Here is a 20,342-nt window from a genome sequence, read left to right on the forward strand (position 1 = left end):
CTGATCAATCCTGTGTAGTCTGTTGCAATCAGAGCTTTATAGAATTCTAGGGTTAGTGTAAGGGTAAAACACACTCACAATTATAAAATGTGGATATAAAAACAAAATATAATGTATTAGTTGACTTGTGAAAGGTACAAAGAGCTCAGCCCTATAAAATCTGGTACAAATTATTGTCATTAGTTAGTGTGGTTTTTCAGAGCAGATGCATGCAGACAACTAACTACCACCCCCAAGTGGTTACTTGAAAGCACATTTTCAGTCAGCAAAGTCTAAACGTTCATTATGTATAAAAGAGTTTCAAATAATGCAAATACACAATACATGCACTATTATATACTACGGGTTAGTTCATTCTGATTCTTGTCATGCATTTTGTGTCGCTGGGCTTTTTAAAGAATCCTTGACTTTTATTTTGAAAATCTCAACAGGAAGTAGTCGCTGTACAAACTTCCGACAGGGATGCGCGAAACCTGTAAGGGATTTCCCTTTATTTGATATCCTTGTTGATTGCCGTGAAAGAGAAAAACGCAGTATTAAAAGACTAGAAACACAGCGCCAGTCATGTCGGAGACATACGGTAGGGTGACTAATTTTTATTTTCTCTTGCCACTCTTCTTGTCGACAGCATAGCATGTTTTTAGCAGGTGTCCCGAGCTCATTCATCACAGTATTTGCTTACAAGCTGTGTTTAGTGCCAGCTAGGCAGCAGCTATCTGTCTGCCATATGTTTCATCTCTCGACGCCAGTCTTATAAGTGTTATAATTCAAAACAGTTCTGACAGCAATAATTACTATAGAAAAGGAACGTTATTTATTTGGATATAACGTAGATGTTAGGATAAATCTCTTTAGTCTCTAGATTAGATCATGACACATTATTGATGGCCTATAGTCTGGTTAATGTTATGATATAGTAAGATATATTCCTATACTATCCTATTTGTTATTTAAAATTTCTATGCATTTTTCACAAAAATCTTTGTTTTTGTTTTCCTCCCCTCTAGATTTCCTGTTTAAGTTTCTTGTGATAGGAAATGCAGGAACTGGAAAATCTTGCCTGCTTCATCAGTTTATAGAAAAAAGATGTATGTAATTTTCTGTTATCCTACCAATAAACATTAAGAAACTAGTTTGAAATGTTACACCTGACAATGTTCTGTTGCTAATGTCTTTTCCCTGTTTCTCCAGTCAAAGATGACTCGAATCACACTATTGGGGTTGAATTTGGCTCAAAGATAATCAGTGTGGTCAATAAGTTTGTCAAGCTCCAGATTTGGGATACAGCAGGACAGGAACGTTTCAGGTGTGTTTAAACAGCTGTGTTATTTTTCTAAAGCGGCTTCCTTCTTAGATAGGCCGTGTTTTTTTATGACCACTGACAGTGAGATATGACTTATGATGATAATTTCCAGGTTTGTTCTCAGGCAGTCAGATGGTGGAGCATTTGGTGAGGGATTGATTAAACTCCAGATTGCATGTAGGAGTTTATAGTTCCTTGCACAGATTCATTTGTCAGCGCTGTCAACATAATGCTTAATTTGCACTGAACTTTTGCCAGCAGCTTCTTCTTAGAGCCAAACTACATTTAGAATGAAAATATGCTAATGTCACACAAACTGTTTTTTGTTAATGTAGTTGATGTAATATATATATATATCTTTAATCATGTCTTATCTTGCATAGGGCACCAAGTGTTGTTGTATTTTTAATTTAGCTTTACTTTATTTTTTTTTCCAAGGCATCTTTTCTAGTTTTTCATCTAAAATTAATATTTTTTTCAGCTTTATTTCATTGAATGAAAACTTTTTATTAAAAATAGTTTTAATTATCAATATTCAAACTGCAGCTCATTTTATTATATATTTAAAGAGCCCTTTGATTTGTTGGATCAGTTATATGTAGCCTGTCGTGTGCAGTAAAACATTGCCCTACATGTTCATTTCTGAATTACAAGGCCTAATATCTCACATAAGATTCTATGTTGTAGTCATTCAGGAAACAAATGCTATAGGTTGAACAGAAACGTGTCAGGAGCTGATGTTGAAGCAGGCCTGAGTTATATAGTCCTGCTATTGTGAGCAGATTTGATTTGACTAGTGGTCAGTTAATATTGATTCTTCAGTGCCCAGTGGCGTTATCTAGACTGAGAGCAGGGTGGATGATTGCTAATATAATAACCAGTATACAATCCAGAGTACTATTTAATGTCACTAACCTCATTTGGACGTCAATGTTTTATCAAACTTGCATTCGTCTTTCTGTACATGCGCTGTTCACAATCCAATCAATTCTAGATGAATAAAAACGTCTTTTTTTTCTCATTGATTATTCTGTTTTACATTAAATGTGTTTGTGAATGACAAGGAATTATTTTAACAATATTTGTAATCTATAATAGAAATTACATATACTCAAAATGAACTTAAATATACACTTCTCTTAAAAAGGTTGGGGTTGGTAAGGTATTTTTTAAAATGTTCTTTGAAGAAGTCTCATGCTCACCAAGGCTGAATTTATTTGATCAAAAATACAGTAAAACAGCAATATTGTGTAATATTATTACAATTAAAAATAATATATATTTTAAAATTTTATTTATTCCTGTGATGGCAAAGCTGAATTTTCAGCAGCGTTAGTCCATTTTTCAGTGTCTCATGATCCTTTCAGAAATCATTCTAATATGCTGATTTGCTCCTCATTTCTTATTATTAACAATGTTTGAAAAACCGTGATGCAGTTTCTTTCAAGGTTCTTTTATGAATAGAAAATTCCAAAGAACAGCATTTAAAAAAAATTAAATAATATTAAACAATGTACATTTACTGTCTCTTTTGATCAATTTAATGCATCCCTGCTGAATAAAAATAAAAAAAATTGTCCATTATCTATTGACTAATTGCCAATGCCGGGTAGCTCTAAAATGACCAAATATGGTTGGTTGATATATTGGTTTATCACTAGATTTGATCAGCTGAGGTTTAATTGTACAAACGTTTTTTTCTCCTCAGGTCTGTAACACGCAGCTACTACAGAGGGGCAGCAGGGGCTCTGCTTGTGTATGACATCACTAGGTAAAGTCACACTTGTGTATCCAGTGTCTCTGCATAATATTATGTGTGTGGCTCTATTCTCTCAGAGATTTCTGGAGGTTTGCCTAGAGCTACACTGATATGTATTTATAGCTCTTTAAGTGTATTATTTTCTCACACTTTCTGTCTCCGGATGGTAGTCGAGAAACCTACAACGCACTGACTAACTGGCTGACAGATGCCAGGATGTTGGCCAGCCAGAACATAGTGATCATACTGTGTGGAAATAAGAAGGATCTGGATGCTGACCGTGAAGTCACCTTCCTGGAGGCCTCACGCTTCGCTCAAGAGAATGGTGTGGATGTCAGACTAGTTACCTGCTGGTTTCCATTGATCTGCTTGCATATTGTGACTGTGCCACTAGAGGTCACTACAGGATAGAATTACTAACAAACATGAGCCCACTAGTGAACGTGTATAGACTCACAACTGGCTACATTGAGATCACCAGGGCGTATTCAGAGACTAAATAGTGATTGGCTATTGGTGCATTGCCATTGTGTCTATGGATCTGTGTTGTTATTGTTAACTTAAACTATTAAAATTGGTTTGCGTTAACTGAAATAAAGCTGAAATAAAATAAAATATCATTATTAGATTAAAAAAACTTCAAAAACAAATGAAATATCTAAATGTTGCTTTGGCAACTAACTGAAATAAAATGTTTAAGTAGAAGAACCACAATAAATATTAATTGGAGCCAAATAAAAATATTTAAATAAAACAAAAACTAATAAAGATGGCAAAAGCACATAATAAAATGACTAAATCTTAACCAAAATATATAAAAATACGAAATAATTCAAAATATTAATAAGTACTATAATAGTATATACATAAGACTATTATTAAATAAAAAAGAAAACTCATAATAACACAGCAAAATAATCACAATATTTATTTTTTGAGAATGCATTCATTTCTGATTATGAAGCAAATGTAATTGTTTATATCTTTATTTTCAGAGCTCATGTTTTTGGAGACCAGTGCTCTAACAGGGGAGAATGTGGAGGAAGCTTTTGTCCAGTGTGCTCGGAAAATCCTTAACAAAATAGAGTCAGGTACAAAAAGGCCAGTGCCTTGTGCTATTACTCATAAGCTTATAAAGACATTTGAATCAAGCTGCTGTGCTTGTCATTTGGTTGTGTAGGAGAGCTGGACCCGGAGCGAATGGGTTCAGGAATCCAGTACGGCGATGCAGCATTGCGGCAGCTGCGTTCTCCCAGACGGGCTCAGGCAGAGAGTGTGCCGGAGTGTGGCTGTTAACACAGATCCCAGACAACTGACCAACCAGGTGAAGGTCCAGAGGCTTGACTTCTCTCTGCTTACTTTTCACATATGAGGTTTTAATATTAGAAGGCTGTCCAAGCTCTGTCCTGAGGGGGTTCAGTAGTTCCTTAACATTGTGATGTGCAATATTTATTATTACAAATTTTCTTCAAGTTGCTATATTATAACCTTGGTCTCTAAAAGAAAAAGGTGCTGTTCTTCCTCTACTGGCCCTCTGTACCACTCATAATGGCAACATCTACTAAAAATAGCTCCAGCACATTCAGATTTAATCAGATACAGTTGTTCCCTGTGCTCACAACATCATTCCCTGCATATTAGATTTAAGTGTCATGTTCAGTGTGCTAATGGTTCTTTTCTGTTCCGTGTCCTTGACCTTTATTCAATAATTGAATCATATTTAAACATTTTAGTCTTTAGTTTTGAATTTAGTTTTTGGCAAAATCAGACATGTTATACCGTGTAAAAAAACTGAAGAGTCAAACAGAACATTCTTGTATATATTGTTGCATTGAATTGAATCTGACATCGCGCACATTAATTTACACAGATATTTTTACTGGTTTTGTTTCTTTAATGATATTTCCCAATATCTCCAGTAACATAATTATTTTGCATCCAATTTTGTTCACTACTAGTGTTTAGATTTTCTCATTACCCTTTTCGCCTGAAAAGGAAGGTTCTGTATGTTAACATTAGTAAATGCTAACATGAACTTACAGTGACCAAGGCTGGATTTCCCGATAACGTTGTTTCTTAGTGCGCTACAAAGACTCTAAAGTTATAACTTAACTAAAGGTATACCATTTCTAGGCGTGTTCCCCAAACTATATCTTAGGAGGTTGCTTAAAGGGGTGGTTCCGTGGTTTTTTTCTAGGCTTGGTTGTGTTTATGGGGTGCATACTTCTTAATACTTACACCGTATAAAATACACCGTATTTTTCTTATATTTTACTTTTATTCCACACTGCTGTCTCCACTGTCCTTTGAACGGCTCGTTTGCGTCCTGCTTCTATGAAGCCCATCCCTCCGAAAAACGCATGGTCTTAGATTGGTTAGATGGCCAAATGTAGTTTGTAGTTCTGCAACAGCTCTCTCTCTTTCGTAATGACTGCGACGTGGCCTCGCCCACTTTGTTGCGTGTTCGTGGGGGCAGTGTTTATGTTAATAGCAAGGGTTTATGATGTCACCAACCCGGGAAGAAGCTTGTTGTAGTCCAAACCGGCCGTTTTTGTAGGCAATAAACTGCCATAACTTTAAAAGACAATATCTCTGTTTGCATTGAACTTTCAGCACTGTAACTTTGCAGATACTGTTTATGCTCAAGCAGCAACATTATACACTAACTAAAGTTAAAAAAGTGAAATTGCATGCAACCACCCCTGTAAGGTATACCTTCTTAATGCGACATTGCCAGGTTCTGCCCGTGCCCCGTGGAGGTGGTGCAGAATTGGTTTATTAATGGCTCAAAAATGTATTATTCACTCTAATATGCAGGGGTTGTTTAACTGCGTTATGTGAGAAAGCGGTGTTCTTTATAATAGAAGGACTTCAGAAATAGTTGAAATTGCATTTATCAGGACCTGTGAGATATATAATCCAAATTGCAAACTAAATCAAACGTGGATATTTTATATAATTTTGAAATGATTGTGCGAACCCGCAACCTCTCATGCCCAAACGTACCATGCATCAGCCCACTACACTAACTGGCAGTATGCCATTTATATTATCATAATATATGTTGCCATAATCTTCATTTACTCCACAAGCAGGGTTAATTGCCCGCATGACATTTCTGTTATTGCATGACCTACACAATAAAAGCGCAACACGCGAAACATATAATCAACAGCTCCGTCGAGTTTGTCTTGACAAAGTCGGGCCAACAAGATCTAAAAGCTGCTTAATTTGCTGCCGTGACATGGTAGCCAGGGGACTAAAGTTTTCATGGATGAAATGGTGCACATACACTAAATGGCTCCGCGGACGGCGCCGTCTTTGATTTAGCACAACTATTTGTTGTATCGCTGCCATAGTTTGACCAAACTCCCCTCCACAATCATTCCTTTTAAATAGACTCAATAATAACAACCATCAGTGTAATGACAATTATGACAATTAAGAACGACGTATTGTAAAGAAGGTTTGGGGAAATGCAGCCCGGTACTTTTACAGCATTTATTCATCTTGAATAATGTTCATTTCTACATAAACTACCATTCAAAAGTTTAAAACCGTTTTCAACATTGATAATAATAAGAAATAATTCTTGAGCAGCAAATTAGCATATTGGAATCATTTCTGAAGTATTACTGTTGGGACACTGAAGTAATGATGCTGAAAATTCAGCTTTTTTCACTGTAAGCGCCTCCGCCCAGTGAAGAACACCATTGCTTTCGTCCGGGCTGGGGAGAAGCCAACATTAGCTGCCAGGGCCACCTCATCTGGCCTGCTAGCAACAGCACGAGACTGGGAGTTGAAAGTTGACCTGGGGAAGCAACTGAAATTCCCAGAAGCTGTCGCCACCTCAACACTGCGACCTGACATGCTACTCATCTCAGAGACCTCCAAGCAGATCGTTCTCCTGGAACTCACTGTACCCTGGGAGGACCGTATCGAAGAGGCCAATGAGAGGAAGAGGGCAAAATACGCTGAGCTAGTGGAGGAGTGCCGTAACAATGGGTGGCGAGCACGGTGTGAGCCCATTGAGGTGGGATGCAGAGGGTTTGCTGGCCAGTCTCTCTGCAGGGCCTACAACATCCTGGGCATCATAGGGGCCAGTAAGCGAAGGGCCATTAAGGAGGCCACGGAGGCAGCAGAAGTTGCCTCAAGGTGGCTGTGGATAAGGAGAGGAGAACCATGGGTGGGGTAGGGCTACCTGGACACAAGCTGGGGCCTGATCAACCCCAGCTGGGTCGCCTGGGTGAGAGTGTATGATGCTTGAAAGACCCGAAACACTCTGTGACCCCAGGTAACATCACTGATGATGTGTCCAGGTTGCATCAAGTTGATGTATGTTACAAGCACCACAGGAATAAATTACATTTTAAAACATATTCAAATAGAAAACAAATATTTTAAATTTAAATAATATTTCAGTATATCATTGTATTTTTGATCAAATAAATTCAGAGTTGGTGAGCATAAGAGGCTTCTTTAAAAAAAGAAAAAAAAACTAAACTTGAACAAAGTGTATACTAATTCAGTTTTTACATTTCAGCTTATATAAAGCAACATTAATGTATTAAAAACAAACAGTGACGCCAATGAAAAGAAATAAACATTAACCTAAATGAATAAATGCTTTAATGCTTTTTTTAGTTTATGATTCCTAATGCATGAACTAATAATAATGAACTGAACTGTATTTTAAAATGATAACAGCATACTTCGTGACGCAGTTTTAGCTTCAGTCAAAATGTTGTCATAAAAGGATGTTGATAGCTGCCCCTCAGCATCTCTACTGTATTTGGCATGCTCTAGTGGGAGGAGCTCTCTTCAAGAAGAGGTGCTATTTTTGTCACTGACTCCAACTAAATGCCACTCGAGTTTGCTTCTGCATGCCTTGGGTACAAGTGATGATGACACAGCACCAGCACCAGCTCACACACACAAATGGTCAAATGTTTTACCTTCCACCCCCTCTTGAGAACCGACCAGTCCTCCAAACCCCTTATCCCTCTTATCAGTTAAAATGCCACACTAGAAACAGTGTCAGGGGAATGGATATATTTAGATACACGGCCCTCCCAGGCACTTTCCGGGGTTTCTGAGGTGCCTTATTTGGAATGCGAGCTAGAAATAGAGATTCAAGGTGTCCGAAAAAGATCAAGGCTGATAAGGAAGCTACACCTTCAGTTTGTAGACAAGAAGAAAGCAGTCTGAAAAGACCATCTATATGATTACCTGCTCTTTTTCTGTTTCCTTTGGCCAAGGTTTTGTGAACACAAGGAGGAGGACATTAGCGGGGCATGTGACGTACGGCTCATCGTGGAGGAGCGACTGTTTCCCTCACCTTACTTTTACTTCTGTTCTGACATGCCGAGGACCCCCTTGAACTCCAGAAGGATCCGGAAAATGTTTACTGCCCCCCTCGGGCCCAGGCAAAGACATCTGTGGTACCCAAAACCCTCAGGGTAGTTAAAAGATCTGGCCCTTGCCCCTGAGAATACTGCACTGAGCCCTTGCCCCATCTTTCCCTATTCCATATGTAGATGTTGTGTAGAGAAGAGTTTATATTATCACCGTGGAGCATGTTTCATGGTTGCAGTACTACAACATATTCATAAATGACTATATACAGCATATATATATATATCTGCATCACCACTGCTCTATGGCACGCACCTGTAATTTTTTATCATTGATGTGCATTATCTCGCTAGAACATTGTTTGCTTTTTAATTAGGTTTATATTTTCCATTTATTGTTAGTATGTTTTAGGAAAGGATACTAGAAAAGTGGTTTTTGACATTTGTCAATACGTTTTTGCTCTTGTATTATAATTTACATTCAAAATATCAGCCAGCACACACTTGCCTTCGTATCACACTGTAATGCATTGTCAGTATGAACAGCTTCAATATCAGTGTTACATGCTATATATTTATTGTAAAGCATTTCTGTGCTGCAGTCCCATTTTTAGGTGTTTGTAGGAATGGTACTGACGTATTTAAAGTGATTCCTTTTTTAAAATCTTCTACTTTTCCCCTGTTCTTCTTCTATACATTTTAAATGGACATATCTCAAACAAGCTTGCATCGAAAAATTAATGATTAATCATTGTGGATCCCTTTTCAAATTTAAAATGGGACAGATTGCTGCCATAGTCTTGTTTAACAATGCATTGAATGGTAGTTCCTCGTTTTTCATTAATGCTGCGTCTTCACTTAACATGATTTAAAAAAAAAAAATGTAATTCTGTAGTACTGATCTAAAGAGATGTGATTCAAAAGTCACCTAATCAAAAGTACAATTTAGCTGCTGAATGTAAAATCAGTGTTTGTAAAATCAATGTAATTTGTATAAAACTTCCAATCCTATCTTGCTGGACAGTCAAGTTATTAAATAAAAACAAATCATTAAATTAATTCAGTTAAGTGAATAAGGGAGACAATGCCAGGCATTTAAATTACACATGGATAAGGTATTGGCAGGCTTGCAGAATCCTAATGTCCAGGAACTGCATGCTCATATAGTTGGCTATATAATATATTTGCCTTGTGCATTAGTGAGAATAGAGTATATGTAATATTAATGGCAGGTCTGTATACAAAGTATCCTTAACTACAAACATAAGAATGACTTTTACATCGATAATATGCTCATGAAAAGTTCTATACTTTATTTTTTCCTTTAACATATCATTAACTCCCTCTAAACAACAACCTGTTAAAAATGTTAAGACTGAAAACTAACATTTGTTACCACACACTGTGTCCTAATAAGGAAACCGTTTAAAAAAAGATCCCATCAATATTAGTGTGGTGAAACAACACTGTAAATGTTACACATTTAAACATCTCAGTTTCACGAGCTGAAATCTAAACGCATAAACTTTAATACCCTTCAAGCCGGCTTGGAATTAGACAGTTGAGTGCATATTCATCATCTTAATGCACCTCATAAACATTATGGCTTCAATACTTTTAAACTAAAACAACACTATTCACATAATACATGCCAGAACGGACTAAAAAGATGTGATGGGGGAATACCTGTACATTGTTCATAAAACACATGCATTCTTTTATTAAAGATGATGACCTAAATATAATAACTATTGAATTCAGAATCAGTTCAATATCCTTATATAAATAGTGTACAAATATCCCAAACTCATTATTTCTCAAAAATAAATTACATAAAATACAACACGAAATACCTGAGTGCTACTAAAAACCAAATAATGTCACTGAATGAAAGTTATTCTTGATGATGAACAGCTGGAATGGCTTTGATGTGTATGATCTCATTGAAACATGATTTGTCATTTTGCTGTGTTTCATGCTTTAGATACCAGTGACCTTTTACACTATTTACAATACAATACAAATGGAATGCACCATTAGAGTGAATGTACAAGTAAAATCTAATCTAGCTCATATCAAAGAAAACATTAATATGATGGAACGACTATTCAAGCAAGTGTTGCTTAACACTTCACAAGTTGGTTAAGATTTATTTACACTAACCATATATTTTAATCAATATAAACAATAGATAGTACAGAATATTACAACACATATCTCTTTAATTGTCGGACAATTACTGAACACTTTTAAGTAATTGTTTGGCTTAGAGTGTAAAGAGACACTGGTAAATCTCATGGCCTGTAAATCTACGCAACCCACAAAATCAACAAGGCATGTGATTGTTTGACAGTTTGCCCTGCAGCATCAATGGATTGTGTTTTCATGTTTGATATGTACCAGTAAATGCAACATATCCATGGTGTAAATAAACCCATAAAAAACCTTGTGTTATAAGCTGAGTTTAATTCATTGTGACCCATTCTGGAAGATGGCAAGTGAACCGGACAGATGCCCCAGTCATTACGTGGAGTGTTTTGGGTTGTCTAGCCTGAGAGGTTTAGATAGTCAGACATTTTCAAAGGATTTCGGAAAGCAATACTACCGAGACCGCGCAGAAAAGCAGCGCATGTACTCTGTCATCCAGGGGTTGAAATCGGGGACAATCTTAGTGCTGCTCTTTTCGAAGTCAGCAGATTTGGCTCTTTGTTTGTCAAAACTCTTCATCTGTTTTTCCACCTCCCGTCTGGTTTTTGCTCGCAGCGCTGACTCATGGATCTACACAGAAGAAAGGCTGTGTGAAGTATGCAGGAAAACGATAAACAAATGAATACTTAAAGGGTTAGTTTGCCCAAAAATTAACATTCTGTCATCATTTACTCACAGAACAACTTTAGACCACATTGACTTTCATGGGCATTGGGCAGTTGAAACATTCTTTAAAATAATAGCAATATAATGACAGAATGTTCATCCCTTTAAAGTCAGCATGAAATGGAAGTTGCGATAGTCTTTTCTTCCCTATTGTGACATTTATCTGAGTGAAACTGCTTCTCAAACAAGAAAAAAAGTAGGGCGGGAATGGATTCATGGTGACTTTAAATATTAGCCTGGATGCCAGCAGAATTTAGCCCCGCCCACAACATTTGAGCTCGGGCAGTTCGGTCTGGACTTGATCCGTAGAGGAGTAATTATGCCCGAACAGAAACTGTTCGGACCAATGAAATTGTCAGGGCGGGCTTTAGACTATGATGGACAGATGATAAACAGTAACGTAATCATCCACGTCACCAAAGAGCGCTTGGGTTGAATTTGTTCTAATCCTAAGCAGAGAACTTGTTCGTATATGCATTCACCTTTACTATTTCTCTCAGAAATGATGATCGTATTGGTAAGTACTCTGTGTATCCTTAAATTCTTTTTTATAACACCGGCAAAGATCGTTTACACTCATCTTACTTATTCCAGCGTGCGTGCAGACAGGGTTGCCAAATTTTTACAACAAAACACGCCCAATTGCTACTCAAAACTAACCAAAAACAAGCCCAATAGCTTTCCGGGGGGGTTCTCTGGAAAAAATGCCATTTGGGGGGTAAAATATGTGTTATTTTGGCAGGGCTGCCTGGTAAAATTCGCATTCCTGGGTCTGTATATCATATAATTGGGGTCGCTTCAACCCGCGGACTTGGCAACACAGTGCAGTTGAGTTCTGTTGACATTTGACAACTAACGTTATGCGTCGCTCCGTTGCTCTGATTGGTTGTAGGTCTATCCAGTTGAGGTTTTTCCTGGTACGGTTGAAACACACCCCATAATCACAGCCCAACAGAGCAGTATCAGACTCATATTCTGACTAGAATTGAGTATGACGACGTCAGGCTATTTAAATATGCTAGTAATTGTGAATTTCAACCTATAAGGAATATTTACATTAATCAAACTGTAATGTTTGTTTTATTCTAGTACTTTTTGTTAGTAGTTTTCTTACTTATGATATGACATGCTTCCTGAAAGGATTCTCACCTCTGCGGTTGATGTTGCAGGACCAACATTATGGGTTTTTCTAGAAGCCATATCTGTCTGCTTCTCTCCTGAGCCATACAGGGCAAAAGGGTGACGGTTCTCTTTGTCAGCGTCTTTGGTGACATGAGGCTTGATCTTTGATCTTGTATGCTTGTGTGAAGAGCGGCGTTTGCTTTTTGGTGCGTTCAGAATATGTGTGTCAGTTTCTGGTTTGAGAGCAGGAGCACATTCTCTGGCGTTCTCTTCCTCCCCCTCTTGATGACTCTGCTCAGCAACTCTGGTAACTAGCTCTGAGGAGAAAAGACAGAGATTTTGTACTTTAAAAAGTGTTTGTCATTTTAATTAAGTAACACAGATTATAGTGTCTTTATGCCTTGCCATTTAGTTTTCCATGTTTTGAACATTACTTTGAAAATGATGCTAAATTGTGCTTATGTAAATATTTTACTACGGTAAAGTTATCTACTGTAAATATGGTTTTAGCATCAGCATCTTTAGAATGGATGAGGAGGTTATGTAGGAAGAAGGAAGTAGAATGGTGTGCTTTTTTTTTCTTAGCGTCTGTTTCCATGGTGAATCATCGATTCTTTGCTCCGTCGAGAATGTCTTGTGTGTTAACCGGGAACATACTCTGAGTTGTCAGAACTCCCGGATGCGTTTTTGGAAACAGCATACCTCGAGTAAGCAAGGTTTGGTTTAATCAACAGAGAGTTTAAGGTATATGTGACGATAAGTTAACCTTGCTTTCTGGAATACCCCCCAGGTTCGGTTCGGTTGAGCTTCTGTTTATCTTCCCTGATCAATGTTTAGATGTGAATAAAAGACTAAATTCAATCTGTTCATCATATAAAGCGATCGAGACTTTTCAGCAAATTTGGACTAAACCGCTCAATTCATATGGATTACTTTAGTTATTAGTTTACAATCTCTTTATGAACTTTTTGAAGTTATTAAAGTGCTAGTTGCATGGACTTTCAAAGGAGGGACAGAAGTCTCTCAGATTTCATCAAAAAGATCTTCATTTGTATCCCAAGTAAATGATGAGAGAATGTTCATTTTTGGGTGAACTAACCCTTTAACATTGAGCTGCATATTGCAGAATGTGAGCCGTATGAACAGATATAACTTATGAACTAGTTATTTTAGTATTATTTATACACTATTATAGTATTTATTAATTTTGTGTTTTTATATATTCGTTTTAGTTTAAATTTTAGTAATTTTGCTTGTAATTTTTATTAGTTTTTGGTTTTCTATTATATTCTATTTCGCTTTCAATTTATTTTACTTTCAAAGTTTATTTTATGCCCACTCGATTTTCATCTAATATTTCGATTTTATTTAACGAAGATTTAGATTTAGTTTTAGTTTACAATAACAACGCTAGAACACACAAACTTTTTTAGTAGTAGAAGATGATGACAGCCTGCAGCTCAGGACTTACTGGTGTCTGTAGTGTCTCTGTCCTGCACTTCTCTCTGAGGTTCTGGTTCAGCTGCTGGTTCTGGTGTCACACATGCAGATCGTTCTGGTTTCTCATCATGGAACCTCAGAGGCTCGACTTTATTCCGACTTAGAGGAGTAGATTTGCCACTGGAGCCAATCTCGCTCCCCCATTCTCCCCAAAACCAAGGGTTGTGCGCTTGCTCCAACAGCCGTCTTGACAGTCTGTACTTCAGCAAATCCTCATAACATTTTGCGTAAGTGTCCCACTTCGGATCTTTAAATTTCTTCATGTATTCGGATCGAATTCTCTTCGTCACCATATTTCACTTTCGTTCGACTGGAGAGAAATGTGTAAATGTTACATTATGAGAAGTAACAGTCTGAGTCTGTTGAAACGAAATTATGCAATTCTATTCCGAATCAGCTCTTCTCCCGCCAGACTTTTAAACCAAATTACTATGGCAACAGAATTCTAATACGTAAGCGAAAGCCAATCGCTGACCAGCTCTTCGACACGCCCCCTTCATGTACACACCTACTTAAACCATGGCGTCATCTCGCAGCTCTCTGAACCTCTTAACGCATTTGCATATTAGGGTTCATAAGGTGACGATAAACATGAATTATGGCTTCAGTATCACAGTTCATTAATCCAAAACACACGAATAAGGGGAAGACATTAGTATATTTTTATACGTAGCATATATGTGCTGCCATCGACAGTGCGAATGAACAGAGAAACGAAAAAGCTTTTCTTTATATAACGTTACTGTAAGTAGTCAACGTTAATTAACAGCGTTTGACACAATGACTATCTAAATGCAATCAAACGGCGTGCAGTATGTTAAAGCTGCAGAGCGTCGACTAGTATTTAAAGCGAGTGTCATGTGACAGCAAGCGGAAGCAAGTTCAATGAAGATACACGCCATAAAAACCTGTCAACATTAACATATGAGCCGTGTTTTGATATTATATTTACATACCGTTTTGATTAAGATAGGGCCGAGAAGGTAAACAGATGGCGCTTGTAGTCTGCAGACGTCAACCTTGCTTTGTAAAACACGGTTGTAGCTCCGCCCTGTGGTGAAGGAGCTGGAAATCACTGGAAGGCATCAACAGGTGTTGTTGTCTACGGTTAAAACTTGACCTTACCAAAGGAGGGGTTTAAGGGTCTTAAACATATGTGCCAGGCAGTAACCGTAATGTTGTAGTTATTTATCGTGTTTTCTTTTCACACATTAACATAAGGATAAGATGCTTATCTGGAACAACCACGGTCCACATCACAAATCATAGTTTGAGGATTGATTTGTGACTCATTCATGGCAATTTGAAATCTGAAATAAATTCTGTGCGTGTGCTTGAAACCGTTCATCATTTTAAAGAAATTGTATTTTTTAAATGTAATTATTTATTCTCTTTCATCGAATTGGTGAGGATCCTACCCTGGTAGCACATTGCAGTCAGGTCAGACGGAGGTCAACTTTCACTTTTTTTATAGTAATATTATATGTTATAATCTTATTTGTGACCGTACTTTTTGATTTTTGTACACTTGTACACTAAGCAAACTGCACTATGAATCTTTCTTTTAAAAAGTTGAAGTGTGTCCCATACTCAGAATTTGTGTGAACTTTGTGCAAAAGAGAGTGCTGTTCATTCACTCCTACACCTACATTCCCAGCCGGTCGAACCCATGACCTTCGGGTTACAAGTCTGACTCTCTAACCATTAGGCCACAACTTTAGCTAGACGTCTAACGGGTATAAGGAAGAGGGAGCACATCACCTCTTGTTCTCGTTTCCCTACAATGGGTACCAGTTACGGTTACCAGTTGTGGCTACAGAGTCGATTTTAAAGTTGTTCAACAGGTATGTCTATAAAGCCTTGCATGGTCTATCCCCACAGTACATTGTTGATCTCCTTCAACCACATTCTGTACCAAGGTCTTTTCGTTCATCGAATCAGTTACTCCTCTCTATTTCTCGTTCCCGCTTGATAACTAAGGGTGATCAGTGTTTGTAGTTGCAGCCCCCAGGATGTGGAATGCACTTCCATTCTGTTAGGTCTTCTTCCACATTGGCAATATACAAATCTAGTTTGAAGACTTAAATTTTTTTGTATAGCCTAATAGTGTTGCTTGAGATGTATAGGGGGTTTTAGAGTCTGTTTTTCCATTATACTTGGCTAATTTAATCTAATTCAGGCATTTATTTTCCTAACTGTACAGCACTTTGGTACAGCATTTGTTGTTTTTAAATGTACTTTATAAATAAACTTTATTAGCTATGCTTCCTGAAAATAATTAGATACTTTTTTTAAACTAGAATATACTTTCCAGCAACACTCTAGATCACTAAGTTTCCAGTTTCAAGTCAAACAATATATTACCACAAACATGTCACAAAAACCAAATACCAAATAATGGACTTTAATAAATTAATTACTATTTATGTACAGATTACAGTTTTGTGATAGACAACATGGTATAATGGTTTTCTGGATCGTGATTGTGTCTGTTTGGACAATGCTGGGGCCTGCCTCATTGTGTTCTTGCTTGGTAATCCAGGGTATGTAACACATGGGTACAAAATAAATCTGTCCCATAATGTTGTATTCTCCATTATTGTGTGATCCACAGCAAACAGATGCAGATGATGGATTTAGAAGCACTTGCGGTGGACAATGCTGGGGCCTGCCTCATCGTATTCCTGCTTGGTGATCCACATCTGCTGGAAGGTGGACAGGGAAGCCAAGATGGAGCCACCAATCCATACGGAGTATTTACGCTCAGGTGGGGCAATGATCTGTCAGAATGAGGAGACGCATGAGAATGTCAGTGAGGAATATTGCTAAATCAATAGGGAACGGGAGCATGTTAAAAGATAACCACAGATAACGCACCTTGATCTTCATTGTGCTGGGGGCCAGGGCGGTGATCTCCTTCTGCATACGGTCAGCAATACCTGGGTACATGGTGGTACCACCTGACAAGACATTGTTGGCATACAGGTCCTTCCTGATGTCAATGTCGCACTTCATGATGCTGTTGTAGGCGGTCTCATGGATTCCAGCAGACTCCATACCTGTTCAGAAACACCTTATTAATCAAACTAAAAGTTGTATGGAAAAATGCTGCATTTTCTAATAGTGTTTGTCTTTACGCACCAATGAAGGAAGGCTGGAAGAGGGTCTCTGGGCAACGGAAACGCTCATTACCAATGGTGATGACCTGGCCGTCGGGCAACTCGTAGCTTTTTTCCAGGGAAGAGGAAGAGGCGGCAGTGGCCATCTCATTCTCAAAGTCCAGAGCCACGTAGCACAGCTTCTCCTTGATGTCACGGACAATCTCACGCTCAGCTGTAAACAGAGTTTATAAGTAAGTCGGTTGTTTCCAACATAACAAAACATATTTTTGGGGTAGGTACAATTTTTTGGAAAGAAATCTCTTATGCTCACCAAGGCTGCATTTATTTAATCAAAACAAAATATTACTAAAAAATTTTATTACAATTACAACTTTAAAAAGCTGATTCTGAGTTTTTAGAAGCCATTACTCCAGTCTTCAGTCATACGAAATCAGTCATCGTCATACGAGACTTTTGATCAATTTAACACATTCTTGCTGAATAAAAGTAATAATTTCTCTAGAAAGCCGGTACGGTAGTAAAAACAGTAGTGTGTATCCAACAATGACTGATATGATCAATTAAAAACAAAACTTTGGCCAATAACCATTATGGTACTAAAATATTGAGCATCCCTCAACAAATGCAGCAAATATGATTTGAAAGACACATTTGAAAAGAAATACTATGTTGTTATTGTTTTGACAAATCTTATGTAAACAGAAAAAAACACAGAAAAGACTGTGAAATTAAAAAAAAATTGTTATATTTTAAAAACATTTTCCTACCAGTTGTGACGAAAGAATAACCACGCTCTGTCAGGATCTTCATGAGGTAGTCAGTCAGATCACGACCAGCCAGATCCAGACGCATGATGGCATGGGGCAGAGCGTAACCCTCATAGATGGGGACATTGTGGGACACACCATCACCAGAGTCCAGCACAATACCTTAAATATAGAAAAAAACAAACGGGTCAGAAAAGGCTTATAAATTAGCACATTTTTTTCAGATATTTAAAACTGCACGTTAGATCCCATAAAATTATTTGTAAATTAGATCTTCAACATATATGATTAGTGGGAGTGTTAAGTATTAAAATAATTGTCTCACCAGTGGTACGGCCAGAAGCGTACAGGGACAGCACAGCCTGAATGGCCACATACATGGCTGGGACGTTGAAGGTCTCAAACATGATCTGGGTCATCTTCTCACGGTTAGCCTTGGGGTTAAGAGGGGCTTCAGTCAGCAGAGTTGGGTGCTCTTCAGGGGCCACGCGGAGCTCGTTGTAGAAGGTGTGGTGCCAGATCTTCTCCATATCATCCCAGTTGGTAATGATACCGTGCTCGATGGGGTACTTCAAAGTGAGGATACCCCTCTTGCTCTGAGCTTCATCTCCTACGTATGAGTCCTTCTGACCCATACCCACCATGACACCCTGGAAGAAGAAAAAGAGTATTTTTAATGTTGCAATATTTCAATGTTAAAATATCTTAAGCTTATCCATGGTAATTATTTTAAAAATGCCGAAATACAACATACCTGGTGACGGGGGCGACCAACGATGGAGGGGAAGACAGCTCTGGGGGCGTCATCACCGGCAAATCCAGCCTTGACCAGGCCTGAACCGTTGTCGCACACCAGGGCGGTAGTCTCGTCGTCGTCACACATCTTGATGGATTCTAATAAGGGACATAACAACACACTCTCATGGCGAATTGTAATTATACATTGGGGTGAATTGGTGAATAATTCATATGAATCTGATTTTTATGTTTTTGTATGTTCTGCTTATGTCCCACTGATGGTTTAGGGGTGGACCTTCTTGCTTTTTTCAAAAATAATTTTACATTTCCATAATGAATCACATTGTATGAATTCATACGAAACCACCTTGTAAAATTGTTGCGTTTTCTCGGGTTGAACATTGAAAACATTATAACATCTTTGTTTCCATTCATTGAAATTGTTATAATATTTTCTGTAATTAATGAATCAGTAATATAATTCAAGTTGGTTAAAAGATTTGACTTAAAATGTATGGCAGCAATTAAAATGATTTTTTTTTTAAGTGTACAACAAGTGCTGTGGAAATGGCAACATTAATGAGCAAATCAATAACTGTGATTGTGCAGTTATAAAGTAATATTATTAGTAAACTCTTAGAAATGTTTATAATATTCACATTTTAAATACATATTTTATAATTATACATGCTGTCACGTCAAGTATACGAATGACAATTCAAAATATACATATATTTTATAAATGCATTCAAAATGATTCATTTATGGAAACGTAATTATGCAAATATTCTTTATGCACGATCAGTTTATAACTTAATGGAAACACTTTATCTCTATCTTGTAGACGTTGACGACGCCAAATAAAACAAGTTAGTTGCCTTACACTGACTAAAAATGTTTCTGTTAGTCCGCGTAACTACTAGTAGTGCACGGGTTTGATCCATTTCTCTTACCTTTCAAAGATGAAGCTCAGGGCAGAACACAACCGCTGATGTATCCAGTCACGGATTGACTGACCTATGATAACCTTATATACTCTTCGTGTTTGTCCCCTTGCGCACTATTGAGGATATCTGTATGTTCAGTTGGACTTTTCCCCATCCTTCAACCATATTAGGCTCTTGCAGGGTAAGCGAGGAGTGACTTCCTAGTGAAGCGGCGTGTCTCCCACTATCCTCAGGTTCGTAGTGAGCATGACTGTCCTTTTAAGGATTTATAGTCATCATTCCAGACCAGAGCATGTGCTTTATAGGGTATGGGGGGCGGTGTTAATGTTGTTACTAGCCTTTTTCCACATGGTGCTTCCTAGTATATTTCCTTGTCAATTGAAAAATACGTTTAGAGATTTGTTGCCAGCCAATATTTAATTTCAATCTCTTATACTTTGCGCAGTGGTGGTCCGAAATGAAATCCTGACCAAAGAGATGTGGGTAACATTTTATTTTGCATAGGTTACATGTACTGACCACAGTAATAACAGTAAATTGTGTATAATTACAGGCAACTAACCCTCAACCACAATCCTACCCTAACTCTATAGTAAGTACATGAAGTTAATTAATATTACTCAGTACTTAAATATATAATGACATTGTAACAATGACAAGTGAAATAATGGTATTTCAGGTTATTATTATTATATCAACAATATGTACAAAAATGTATTGATTGTAGCCTTTTTAGCAGTTAATATAATTGATTAATTTGTTGTGAGTGATGTTATAGAACATCTCCCCCGCTAACACGCATATATACAATAATTATGTTGTGTTAATATTCTAATTGTGGGTAGTATGATCTTTT

At 37.5% G+C, this 20,342-nt stretch overlaps 3 protein-coding genes across 5 annotated transcripts; 1 reads left to right on the forward strand and 2 right to left on the reverse strand.

Annotated features, from left to right (window-relative positions):
- Nucleotides 1-324: 324 nt before the first annotated feature.
- rab4a (RAB4a, member RAS oncogene family) lies at nucleotides 325-10,870 on the forward strand. 3 transcript variants are annotated; one of them, XM_079843432.1, is made up of 8 exons: nucleotides 325-475; nucleotides 1,008-1,088; nucleotides 1,192-1,306; nucleotides 3,012-3,074; nucleotides 3,233-3,387; nucleotides 4,058-4,153; nucleotides 4,243-4,386; nucleotides 8,321-10,870. In XM_079843432.1, the coding sequence occupies exons 1-7, from the start codon at nucleotides 463-465 to the stop codon at nucleotides 4,356-4,358; spliced, it is 639 nt and encodes a 212-aa protein (XP_079699558.1). In that variant the 5' UTR covers nucleotides 325-462; the 3' UTR covers nucleotides 4,359-4,386; nucleotides 8,321-10,870. The 3 variants fall into 3 exon arrangements, with proteins under 3 accessions (XP_079699558.1, XP_079699557.1, XP_079699556.1); XM_079843431.1 differs by having other exon boundaries at nucleotides 432-580; XM_079843430.1 differs by lacking the exon at nucleotides 325-475 and having other exon boundaries at nucleotides 824-1,088.
- ccsapb (centriole, cilia and spindle-associated protein b) lies at nucleotides 9,706-14,970 on the reverse strand. Its single transcript, XM_079843429.1, has 4 exons — nucleotides 14,869-14,970; nucleotides 13,884-14,222; nucleotides 12,440-12,729; nucleotides 9,706-11,194 (listed from the first exon to the last, which is right to left on the reverse strand). The coding sequence occupies exons 2-4, from the start codon at nucleotides 14,203-14,205 to the stop codon at nucleotides 11,018-11,020; spliced, it is 789 nt and encodes a 262-aa protein (XP_079699555.1). The 5' UTR covers nucleotides 14,206-14,222; nucleotides 14,869-14,970; the 3' UTR covers nucleotides 9,706-11,017.
- Nucleotides 14,971-16,300: 1,330 nt separating this feature from the next.
- acta1b (actin alpha 1, skeletal muscle b) lies at nucleotides 16,301-19,760 on the reverse strand. Its single transcript, XM_079843433.1, has 7 exons — nucleotides 19,493-19,760; nucleotides 18,556-18,695; nucleotides 18,127-18,451; nucleotides 17,802-17,963; nucleotides 17,054-17,245; nucleotides 16,790-16,971; nucleotides 16,301-16,692 (listed from the first exon to the last, which is right to left on the reverse strand). Exons 2-7 carry the CDS (start codon nucleotides 18,682-18,684, stop codon nucleotides 16,549-16,551), a joined length of 1,134 nt encoding a protein of 377 aa, XP_079699559.1. The 5' UTR covers nucleotides 18,685-18,695; nucleotides 19,493-19,760; the 3' UTR covers nucleotides 16,301-16,548.
- Nucleotides 19,761-20,342: the final 582 nt, after the last annotated feature.

Source organism: Gobio gobio (genome assembly GCF_949357685.1).
Source record: "Gobio gobio genome assembly, chromosome: 18".
Classification (NCBI taxonomy): domain Eukaryota; kingdom Metazoa; phylum Chordata; class Actinopteri; order Cypriniformes; family Gobionidae; genus Gobio; species Gobio gobio.